The sequence below is a fragment of the Sebastes fasciatus genome, chromosome 2, assembly GCF_043250625.1.
Source record: "Sebastes fasciatus isolate fSebFas1 chromosome 2, fSebFas1.pri, whole genome shotgun sequence".
NCBI lineage: Eukaryota > Metazoa > Chordata > Actinopteri > Perciformes > Sebastidae > Sebastes > Sebastes fasciatus.
In genome coordinates this window covers 41,643,158-41,655,945 of record NC_133796.1, presented here as the reverse complement: position 1 = coordinate 41,655,945, position 12,788 = coordinate 41,643,158, and the positions used below count along the sequence as shown (strand labels likewise).

Genomic DNA, 12,788 nt, shown 5'->3' with positions numbered 1-12,788 from the left:
AGGACTCAGCTCCAGGCCGCGAGCTCCAGGCCGCGAGCTCGGTGCATGCACTGACTGTGATTGAATGTTGTGTTAATGACGTGCGTGCCGTGCCAGTGATGACAGACAAGGATCATTATAGAATTATAAAAAGGCAGAAGTGGTAAAATGAAGAGCCGTTTGATGAATCGGTTGACTCCAGCGATACGGCCCAGCTTTTTCTGACATGAAATCTAAGTTCAGAACAAGACTGACAGATGAACATTTAAATGAGTCCATAAGAGTGAACTTAAGTGGATCCACTCCAGCATACACCTCTCTTGTTGACTCCATGCAGTGCCAGTCATCTCACTAACTGTTAAAGACTGAATGCATGTACTACATGCATGTGAACTACAGATGATGAAGGGAATGAGAAGGGAAGTGATGTGATGCAGTGATATGTGGACAGACAGTAAAATAAGTAACAACATAGTTTTGTTTTCTATGACATTAATCTGATGTGAATGTAATAGTGTGAGCTTAACACACATGCACATGCTGCTGAATTTAAGATGTTTTTATACAAAATGTGAGTGTTGGATATCAACATTTTCTAAATGTTCACAAAAAAGAAGCTTATTCAGCTAGTTTGGGTGGAGCTGAGGGATGTGAATAAATGTTACTAATAATATAAAATATGAGCTCTCAGCCACTTTCACTTTGTCAAAGTAGCTCTCAGAGGAAAAATGGTTGGAGACTCCCAGACTAGGCCTATATATTTTTTTTTTTCCCTCTATAATTTCACTTAAAACGGTTATGTTCTTTTGCACTCAAGTTCTTAAAATGAGAAAATACTCCGTACTTTTAATTTAAGTATTTAATTCACACAGGAGTATACAAAAACAGACTTTACCATGTGGTTATTTCATATAGACTATTTATTTATTGAGTTATCAGAAAACATGCTGTATCGTGATCAATATCGTCGTTGAGGTATGAAATGACCTCTATCGGGATAGAGATTTTGGCCACATCAGCCAGCCCTACATGTAGCCATTTTCTTCTGTTTAAGAAACTACGACGGTACGTCCAAGTTCTCCTTCACACTTTGAACAATATTTAATCATCAATATTTAACCTTAGCTGTTATCTGAACGGCTAAAATGCTTAATAAATAACTTTTATCTTTACTAAGTTTGGTGCTGGAACAATCAGTCAATTTATAATAAATTGCAGATAATTTTGATTATTTATTAATAGTCATTTATCAAGCAAATACGCACAATATTTGCTCTTTCCAGCTTCTCAAATATGCTGCTTTTCGCTGTTTTCTATCATTGTAAATTTTGAATTGTTGGCAGGACAAAACAGACAATTTGAAGACGCCACCTCGGGCTGCGAGAAATTATAATGGACGCATTTTAAAGGATCAATTGAAAAAAACAAATTGACAGAGTAATTGATAATAAAATATTAGTTGCAAACACAACTAGGATTTAATTCTTAGGGGAAATTATTTTCTGAAGCTTTGAGAATACAGCCTCAGGAAATTAAATGTTAAGAGCAATTATGTTTAACAGTGACTATGTTTACATACAAAATATTAAGTTTCTTACCCTTATTATGAAAAACAAAATATTCCCACTAAGCTGTTTACATGGCTAACGAAAATGAATATTCCACTAATATTCCCGTTACATGCAGCCGTGCATACTCTGACGTGTTCCACCGTGCAAACACGATCCTTCAACCACCTTCTTGAAAAGATCGTTGTGATATTTGCGCATAACTAAAACCCGTTGATATCCGAGTCTTTCGTAATGTTTAAAAGTAGGTGTGTTTCTCCTTCCAACCAGAAACGTGGGCTTTTCATTTGGGCATGCATCTCTGCAAACTGTCGACTAGTTGGTTTGTGTTCAACGCACAGAGCTGGCCGTAAACAGGCGAGAGGCCGCGTGTCGCAAACTGCCGTAAAAACCCCGACTGAGAAGCATATTCTGAATGTGCATGTCCAAAGAATGCTCCCAAAACCTGAAAAGTCATCATATCCCAAATGTCTTAATCTGAAAAATGCTCCATTCGGAATATCCAAACAGAATATACTGTTTACGTGACCCTTATCAAGTTCAGAATATTGTCATATCCAGAGTAATAGTGGAATATCAGTGTGCATGTAATCATAGTCAGTGTAAATCTAAATATTGTAGTAATAATTTGCTGCTAAACTTTTCCTGGAGTCTAATAAAAGGAGATGTTTAAAACTTCTTTAGTCCTTGAATTCAAGAATTTCTCAGACTATTTAAGGGCTCACAACCAGTTTTAGATACCCCCAGATCTCCAGTCTAGAGTCCTTTTAGTTTCAACTCTCTTGTCAGTTGGTCTGTCTGCGTCTGTGTGTCGGGCCTTACCGCAGTCTGGCCCAGATCCTGCTCAAATTGGATTTGAAGCCATTAGTGTCCCAACTCGAAGCATATGTTCCAAGTTGCTGAGCATTTCATTTCACGAGACGACGACGATGAGGGGGCCGAGTAAAAAAAAGAAAAAAGAAACACAGACGGCGCAGAAAAATAAACCAGACACAAACCGGGCTGGACTGAGTCTGTCGCTCACTGACAGACAGACAGACAGACAGACAGAGACGTCCCGTGCTCTGAAGAAAGACCACTTTGACTTCAGGGTCACGTTCCTGAGCGTTGGTTTGTGACTGCCACTGTGTGTTTGTCAGTCTGAGTGTGTACATGCATGTTTTCATATGCGGTTCAGAGAGCGATACCTTCCACACTCCACAAAAGGCGCCGCTGTACTCCATCACAGAAATCTAAATATTCTGTCTACGGGGGGAAAAAACATTAGAGCAGGGATTATATTTCAAATGTCGGGCAACCCCCTCACTTTCTCTCTCCCTGTCTCTCTCTCTCTCGTTCTCTTTGCTGTCATGGAAGCAACAACTTTATTTATGTCCAAATACTGTGGATGCAGTGAGTGAGAACCCCCAAGCAAGTCGGATCATTATCTCTCAAATCCAAACAAGCCTTTACTTTCCCAGAACAGAGCGCGTATTCTATAAGCACTTAAACATAGCGGGGGGATGGGCTCATAGGAGAGTGTGATCCCGGGGTTCCCAGTCTGAGTTTAAGAAGGGCAGGGTAAAACTCTGCAGGCTCTGTGGAAGCCAGGAAACAGCCTAATGTATTTATCCAAACACATATCTGCTGAGAGGCCCCACGGCTTCAACACATCCCCTTCCTACGGGAGCTTCACCTCCAAAAACTGGAGGAGAGCTGCACAATATGGGCAAAGAAGGAAGATTATACTGATTATTTAGATAAACGTTGGGATTATTTGTTCCAAGTTTCAGGAATTTTAACTGCATTTCTGCACCTCAAACACACCGTCACTGTGTCACTTCTCATTGCCGTGTTTCTCAGAGCAGCAGAAGCTGGAAAATGTCACTCCTGCTGTCTGACTCTTAATACACCTAATAAACAGCTTATTTGAATAATATCATCCACTATCTGCTCGTTTGTCGTCGTGTGGAATAAAACTAAGCTATCTCCGGATGACAAATGATGATACACTTTTAGAAACTGAAGCTTTTTCAGGATTTTCCTCTTAAACATCAGGCATATCTGTTCTTTCCCCACTTTGCTTGTTTCTTTCCTGTTCATTTTGTTAATGAAAACTAGAACGAAATTAGGGCTATCCTGAATAAAATTTTTTAGGCTTTGAAGCTTCAGCGAGAAATATTCAAAGGTAGGGGTGTTACGAAATATCGTGCCACGAAATATCGCGCTATAAAAACGTGACATTGTGCATCGTCGAGACGAAAAACTGAATTGCAATATCAGCGCATCATGGGTACATCTAGTCATACAAGCACTGATCTGCATTTCCTCGTCTTTTTCAATGCTTTGTTTGAGCAGACGAGGGCTCTCTGAGTTCAGACCAGTAGGTGAAGCACCGCCCCCCAACGTCGGCTTTTTTTTCCAGAAATAAAACTCATTTAGTTAATTTTGGCGTATCGGCAGCATGTTATCAATAGATAGTCGGATAGAAAATGTATAATATAAAATATATACTTAAAGTACCAAAAGTAAAAGTAGCCTACTCATTATGCAGAATGGCCCATTTCACAATATTATATATTATGGTATATCATTGTAATATAATTATTGATGCATTAATGTGTTCATCACTTCAATGTTGCAGCTGATAAAAGGTGCTCATTTTAACTACTTTATATGCTTAATAAAGATATATTACTTAATAAAACACAGTTTATTAGTTGATTTTTATTTAGTATTAAGTATCTGAATCTGCACATAGCTAGAAACTTATATTGTCAAATAAATAGATAATTTAAGTAAAAAGTACAACATTTCCCTCTGAGATGTAGCGGAGTAGAAGTGGGCTATAAAGTTACGTAAAATAGAAATACTCAAGTAAAGTACAAGTACCTCAAAATTGTACTTAATTACAGCACTTGAGTAGCCTACAGTCCACCACTGCTACAGCACTAAATTGTTTACAAGAGCACAAGATCTAGTCTTTTAATTTTGCTTTCAAAGTGCACCAGATTGATGCATTTAACTTTAAAATGTACAAAATTTAACTTGTGATTTCCCCCTTATTGCATGCAAAATTAAAAATGTTCCAATAGAAACCACTAAAGAATATAGTGTGCTGCAGGGACCACAAGAACCATCATATTGGTGTGATTGTATGCATCAAAGGGTTAAATCGAGCATTTATGAAGTGCTTGGAGGATATTTGAAAATATCGCCCAGCCCTACCTTCCACCTTCTCTTAAGCCACACACCCACCCACTGCACGCTGCGACGGCGGGGCTTAGTCCGTCCCTTTTCTTCTTCACTGTGCTACCATATAATGCACAAAGTTGGCAGTTTGCGGGTCGGGTTCGGGTTGTTGATTAACACATATTTGCATGTTGGGCGAGCGGATTGGATCAGGTGAGTGCGACTGGACTGACCCATACATCAATAATGAGCGCAGTCAGGAGGACTTGGAGTAACTGCAAAGCTGCATTCTTAATCATTCAACCCGTGTTTTTCATCAGATAATGAGAAGAGAACATCTTTTATGAAATAAGTTTGACTAAAATGACAAATGTATTGGTTTTGGCTGGACTACTGACTGAAATATTCAATATTCAATCTGATGACTAAAAAAGGACTTTTGACACAGGACTGAGACTAAATAAAAAATATAGCTGAAAACATTTTGTCTAATGACCAAAAGTTGTGAAAACTGGACTAAAACTATGAAGGATAAACATGTCTAAAATGTGACCAAAACTAATGACAATTTTTGTCTTAAGACAAAGACTAAATCTAAAATAGCTGCCAAAATTAGCACTGCTATTTTCCTTTAAAGAGGTTTTTTTTCATGTGAGGTCTCTGCTGCTTCTCCTACTCAACTACGCTTGAGGTCAACTGGAGCAATACTGCACACCTACAACAAAATCTGTCAATCATAAGTAACAAAAACATTAAAAATAAGCAGTGAAATTTCAGCAAAAAATGGAAGTAATTCATCTTTTAGAGCCAGAAAAATATTATTTGCACCATCTATTTATTGCCTTGTTGAAAAATGAAAAATTGAGGGAGCCTCTTCAGACATCAACCTAGAATCTGTCCTGGTGAATCCTGTACTGTCGGCCATGTGTTAACCTTGACTCATATTGAAGCATTTGGCCTGATTTATTGCCGTCTTTTTTGCCAACCATTAAAATGGACTGACGTAACACAAACTGCGAGGTGACCTCGTCTCCTTTTCACATTGAAGGCACCGACGCTCGCCGCGCTGGCAGCCCTGCTCTCACAGCTGAGGAATCCCAGAACAACACAGTGGCACAATAATGTGAACGCTGCCAACACCGGCGGGAGGACGGTAAGAGTCCCACTCTTCTGTTTACACGACCATCTCCCCAAAATAATCCTGTTTACATCAACGTGATTATCCAGACAGAATTGTGGGAATCTGAGTGTTTGCGGTTAACAAAAAAAAACTTGTTTGCCAGATGTTGTTGCTCCCAAAAGAGCAGCTGGTTGACTTTTCAGCTCCTCAGTCTGCTGTCCAAATCTTCCTCTAGCTGAAATCTACCTGACGTTTGTCTCCTTTATGATGTTTATATATATATATATATATATATATATATATATATATATATATATATACATACATAAATATACATACATATATCTGCATCAGTGCCATGTCTCACTCGTCATGTAACATAAACTCCTGTTCTGAGTGTCAACCTCACCGGCCACCATTGGTTTAACTTCCCTTCCACCTCAACGTAACACGATGATCTGAGCACACGTGCACCCTGACCGCCATCCAGGACAAAGGACCAAGTGAAAGGACTTCACAGTGTCTCCTATCCGATGGCCATTCAATTTAATCAAAATCTAGATTTTTACAAACTGCTGCTGTTTTCTGGAACAGTGTTTCATGCTTGTGGTAAAGAAATGGTTGTTTACCAGTCCGTCCTTTTTAACCTCACGAGACAATCTGTGGCATTTCACCTTTAAGGACAACAATGAAAATAAGCTTTGAGCTTTGTGTTTTTACCCTCAAATTTAATTAGATGTCATGACTTGGGGACTGCAGCGTTCTATTTAAATTAGGGCTGTCAAAGTTAATGCAATAATAACGCAATAACGCAAATTGTTTAAACACCACTAATTTCTTTAACACAATCGATCTTTGGAGGTGGTAGCGAATCCATATGAAACTAGAAAACCTAAGGAATCCATCGGTACCAACCGTGCCATACTAGCTTGGAAGGAGGCTAAATAACGCTCCAAAGTTACGCTATTTGGCGAGGAAAAACTGTCATGACGATTTTCAAAGAGGTCCTGTGACCTTTTGACAATTAATAGCCCTAATTTAAATAAAAGTAAAATCTGTCTATTACAAAGACTACAACGGCACTTATCAAATCAGGGTGTTAGCACGGGCTCTATTTTCTCATATTAATGCCTGTTCGGTGTGTGACTTTCTTAAATTAGTAGTAAAAATCACCACCAACATGCTTCATATTAAACCATTTTGTCCAAATATTTCACCTATTCTTATTTGTTGAACTTCTAATATAGAAAATACCAAAGAGAAATTGAAAACAGCAGAAGGAATGTGTGTCGGCTTTTCTCCAAAAAATAATCATGCATCTAAAACAGCCAAATCAAACCGAAATGACCCAACAAAGAATTTCAATATATATATATACACCATATATGAAGTTAAATCAAAGAGCAAAATAAAATGAAGCGACAATGGAATCCACTATGAACACAGCCGACCGGCAGCACTTTAGTGCTCTAGTGCTCTCCTTCAATCACTTCCTGTCCCTGCTGCAGCTTCACTTTCTTTTTACACTCTGGGTGAAAATAAAATATCTCAAGCACACTGTGCCTGTAACCACAACCAACAATCACAACTCTTTTATAAAACTGCTGTAATTGGGAGAAGACACAAAGCATGCAGACACAGATAAAACACACAGCGCTCTGGTGAGTGTGTGCGTGGCGAGGGCTGACGGGTCACAGCACTCTGACCCACTAATGAGAGGCAGAGCGTAACCACATCAGACAAGAGGCACGCTAAGTAACTGGTCCGATAAATAAATAAAAAGAGCGCCCTAATGCGGACAAAGCGTTCATGCACCACAATGACAACATGGCACAAACGCTAACAGTCTCGTAGGGAGCAGCAGTGAGCCGTCCGCAATGAGAAACGCCTGAGTCAGAAAAGCTTTTACTCCGATCTGTGTGAACCGCGTTTAGTTTTCAGTGTGTGATTGTGTTGCATGTTTTTAAAATGGGACTTCACCTGCCACACTCACTGCAAACGTTTATTGTAAAACCAGTAAAATCTATATTCTTAAAATGTTACATAGTACAGTTTGTGCACTTTTTGGTGTTTGCCTGCTCTCAAAGTTTGTCCTCGCTGGCCACCGTACGCTCTCTGAGCTTGAACCAATTAAATCAAAGTATAAACAAAGACTCTGCATCAAACAGGCTCCTGATTGGCTTCCTGTTGCAACTCAAAATGTCTACATTTCTGCTGTCTGGATTGTTACATCTTCTGGAATTTGTTTGAAATGTCACACAAAACCAGCCTTAAACCACCAAAAAATGTACATAAGATAAATAAATCAGAGTATGTTTAAAAGTTGTCCATTTAAAATTGAAAACAGACAGGAGGACACATTTTATTAAAATTAATTTATTTTGGATTAATTCTGATTTTAGTTGACATGGCAGGTGATCCACATTGTGTGTGTGTGTGTGCGTGAGACACTTACATGTGGACATGTGGAGGTTGGAAGCGGCTCTGGTTGATGTTGTAGTGTGTGAAGGCCTGTGTGGGGTTGGAGCTGTACTCGTCCACCGTGATGGTCACTTTGCCATGAGCCATCCTTCCGCCGTTTGGACATGAGATGCCGTTCGTTCACCGGGATTCTGCAGCAAGCCGTGCAGCGGTCATCCTTCAGAGCCGCTCAAGAAGCCCAGGAAGTCTCCCAGCAGCAGCAGCAGCGACCCGGCCGTCCAAATCGACCACGACACACTGCAGTCTGCACCGACGGGAGCAAAGAGAGACACAGACACACACATCAGCTGCTTTAAACAAGACCACAAGGCATGCATGCACTTCTGAATACACTGGTGGGAAGGTCTTTTAGATAAAGAAGAAAGTAAAAACCTCTGTGAATAAATTTAGACACACATTTACTGTTCAAAAAATAAAATGCACAAGTAAAAACAGGTGGCTTGAAGAGCTATAATGACTGAGCACAAGCAGAGCACACATCAAGTAATCTTTTGCTCATAATTTCCAATCACAATATTCATTGTGATCAATACTTTACTGCAATTAAAGGTTCTCTTGTTTGGTTTCAGGGAGCACAAATAGAAACAGTTGGTTTTTGTTGTGTCACAATTTGATTTAATTCCTGAAACCATAACTTGTAAAATCCTAATTAGAAAAATTCAGTGAGGCAACTTAAATATAATTAGCAGATTTATTCTGCCTTTTCAAACAATATGGCATTTTGTTAAGTGAATAGAAAATTATTTCAAAAACTCAACACTGGACGCAACAATTTACAATCTGGAAGGTTTCTAATTGCTGCTCTGCTGCTCATAACCCAGCTGGTTTTAATGCAAACTAATATATTCAAATGTAAAAATGACTACAGGCATGGCCTCTGAGGCATTTGCCTGTTGAACATAAACCAAGCAAATAAAAAAAAGCTGCAAGTTGATCAAATATGTTGCAAAGACTTCAATAAAACAAGAATTGCACAATGCATGCACAAAACAGGTCTGACAATTATCCCCAAAACATGCAAAAATAAGGCAAAGTCCTGCTTTTCTTATTCCAGGCCTGGTGCTCTAATTCTGAAATGAACAATTAATGTTCCAGCTGAACTGCTCTCTGCATAACCATACAATAGAGACTAAAATTATGCAAAAACACACCTGAAATTCTGGAGGAAAAAGCAGCTAAAAGGCTGTACAGCAAGTGTGGTGTGTATGCATCTTCAGAGCTCACTCACCGGGCTTTGCTGTGTGTGTGTGTCTCCTCGCAGCCCTGAGCTTCCCTCCTGCCTGACCTCCCTGACTGATAGTAAAGTGGCCACTGTGGGCTTGACAGGCTTTTTATACCAGACCTCCTGATGCAGCCACGAGCACAGAAGAAGAAGGAAAAAAAGCCCTCAATTTGTCTTTTTTTGGAGTGTAATAATCAGCAGCTCCCGAGTTCATTTGATGGTTAAATCCTGTGATGCAGCGGTGAGCAAAAAAAGAAAAAAACTCCAGTTGTTGAATAAAGCAAACAACCTCCCAATTGAAACTGTCCTATTTTCACAAAAAAACATTGATTTATATTTTCTGGGTCAGCTGGGTGCTACTTCCTATGATATGTGCTATGAATTTAAGTCAGAAAGATTTATGCAAGCCTAGAAAAAAGAGGGTATACTATATCCTGCAAATAAAAAAAGCTATTTACCTTGCAAAGTTATTATTCCAACTTAATCCTGCACAAGAAACACGTTGGCAGATCTTCCAGGGCCTTCAAAAAAACACTTCAATTAAAAGCTGCCCTGTCAGATGCCTTGAGCAATCATTTCTCCCATCTGAACCTCAAGTACACAAAAATGTGCTCTTTTTGTGCAAATGCAGGCCGATTTGTGTGCAGCGTGCTTCCTCGCCGTGTGTGTGTGTGCGTACGTGTGTGAGTGTGTGTGTGTGTGTGTGTGTGTGTGTGTGTGCTCGCCTGCCTGTCTGTCTCTCTACCTTGTGGCTACAGTAGCAGCAACTAGCTGTGTAGCTTAGCCTGCTAAACCTGCGCTGGATGTGTGGATGTGTTTTATTGTGCAGGCTGTAGCTTCACTGTGAGCTGCTGTTCTAACAGCGGCGGTGCAGCTCAGTCTGTGAATGTCCAGAGAAGCCTCCATAAAGCTAACTTCACCATTACAAACCCCTCTCAGAGGGTAGAAGGCGAATACATTGACCCTTCCTGATACCATGCATATACTGTATATATAAATATATATATATATATATATATATATATATATATATATATATATAGATATAAATATCTATATATATACACGATGTGTGCTACGCGCCTCTTGCTGTTAACCGCCTGCACAAATGTAGACAAAAAGAGAGGAGGTCCGTGCACTGCTGAACTCTGCTCCTGGAATAATGAAGAGCACCGAAAGGTGGTCAGTGTCAGTGTCACGGCACCGCACCGCCGCGCTAACCTCCTGCTCGTCCTCGGAAATGACAAGCCACCTTTAACCGACGGCTTTGTGTCAGGAATCTCTTTTTTTCCTCCCCCTCTCTCCTCTCTCTCCCTCCCTCCCTCCTCGGTGCTCAAAGCAAAGCGGAAAGGTTGCTCTACCTTCGTCCTGGAGCTTTTTTGTGGGGGTTTTTTATCTGGCCGGAGAACGAGTGTCGGGTCGGGGTCGCCCTCTACGCGGCGGCGGCGGCAGCGGCGGAGGGACGCGGGTCCATGCGGCAGCAGCAGCAGAAGAGCGGGGAGGTTCGTCCGCGGCCGTCCGGGGGTTGCGGCAGTCTGGGCGGATAGGGCAGAACCTTCGACCCGGCGGGACCTCGGCTGGCTCCTGTGGAAAGAAACCAGACAAGAGAGCGAAGGAGAGAGAGCCGGAGAGGAGGGTGAGAGACACTGGCAGACAACAGGAGAGCGAGAGAGAGAGAGAGAGAGAGAGTGCAGTGAGTCGGAGCAGCCACTGGGGTCAGAGAGCAGAGAGAGCACGAGCGAGCACAACCCCCCGCCACCTCCCGTGCGCGCGCCCTCACCGGCGGGCACACGCGCGGCAAGGCGCGAGCGAGAGAGGGAGGAGGAGGAGGAGGGCGCTCGCGCAGTCCCGCTCTACCTCCGTGCTGCATTCGCTTGCTGTCGAATATGACACAATTACTAAATGACTAAATTGAATAACTTAAAGGGGGCGGATATTTTGGGTTAATAAAGCCAAAATGCTAATGTAGCTTACACGTATTTACACTTTTACATAATAGCAATAATACAGTTTGATAAAGAGGTTATAAGCTAACTACTGTATGAAGGGTTTATAAATTCTAACTAACTAACTAACTAACTAATATGTTGTAAGAGCTCTATTAATTTATTATTATAAACGATTTATAAAGACTGCATTAAGTTCATTAAGTGGAATTAATTTATATATATATATATATATATATATATATATATATATATATATATAGTACCACACAACACAACCTGGCAACATAAAGGCTCTCTTACTAATGGCTTATTATTGATCTAGTAAATTTATTAACCATTGATAAAGTCATTAGTTACAACTTATTAATAAAGCTAATTACAACTGTCGGAAATGAACATTCCATTGAGATAGTGGTTGGAGCTAAACTGATTAACTTTAAGGGGGAGGATGTTTTGGTTAATAAAGCCAAAATTCTTATGTAGCCAACACATTTTTTTTTAATAATAATAAAAAAATAATAATAGCACCACTTTCTAATAATATACTTTCATAAAGGGGTTTTGTAACTACTAACTAATATGTTGTTTAATAGCTTTAATGGTTAATTTTTTGTTGATGTTGTAACCCCAAGGAATAAGTTTGTTTAAAAGATATATATATTATTTATATTGAATGTATAATTAGTACCACTTACAAATAATGCAGTCTTTATAAAGGGTTTATAATAACTAATATGTTGTAATAGCTTTATTAATGGTTATTCATTTTGTGTTGTTGTAACCCCAAGTTGTCTGGAATACATGTTATAGCCTATATGCACACTTTGCTATTGTATATAGTATGTTACTGTTATTCTATGTTTATATTTTATATTTTCTAAGCTAGTTGTAGTAGTCTAGTATATTCATAGTGTATTCTAATATATCATTTACATTGTGTGTACTATATATGTACAATGTAATAAATTAATACATGTTAGTTAATAAAGTTTGAAGTTTCTTCATTCATCATATGCACAACAATACAATACAAATACAAATACAAACGAAGCAGTCACTGGCAATGGAAATCTTGGGTCTTGTGTTCCCTTCAACAATGCTCATTAAAAATGTACTGTATATATAAAAAAGGAAAATCACACACAAGGAAAAGCAAAATGAGAATCCAAGGCATAAAATCGTGCAAGTTTAAATATAGGGCTTAAATGTAATCATACATAAATATAAAATAAGTAATGTAATTCAACATATTTCAAATGGATAAACTGAATGTAAAAAGGATGAAGTATGTATATGCA

General features: G+C 39.5%; 1 protein-coding gene across 4 annotated transcripts in view; it reads right to left on the bottom strand.

The window, feature by feature from the left end:
• mpped2a (metallophosphoesterase domain containing 2a) overlaps window positions 1–11,334 on the bottom strand; it is a 109,684-nt gene extending 98,350 nt beyond the window's left edge. The window contains exons 1-3 of one of the 4 annotated variants that reach the window (XM_074624791.1): window positions 10,000–10,765; window positions 9,548–9,769; window positions 8,294–8,563 (exon numbers count right to left, since the gene is read on the bottom strand). In XM_074624791.1, coding sequence (XP_074480892.1) covers window positions 8,294–8,406 — 113 coding nt within the window. In that variant the 5' untranslated portion in view covers window positions 8,407–8,563; window positions 9,548–9,769; window positions 10,000–10,765. Of the gene's footprint in view, window positions 1–8,293; window positions 8,564–9,470; window positions 9,494–9,547; window positions 9,770–9,999; window positions 10,766–10,902 lie in introns of those variants that run through there. The other 3 variants (XM_074624802.1, XM_074624813.1, XM_074624823.1) reach the window with 3 other exon arrangements.
• Between the last annotated feature and the right edge of the window lie 1,454 nt (window positions 11,335–12,788).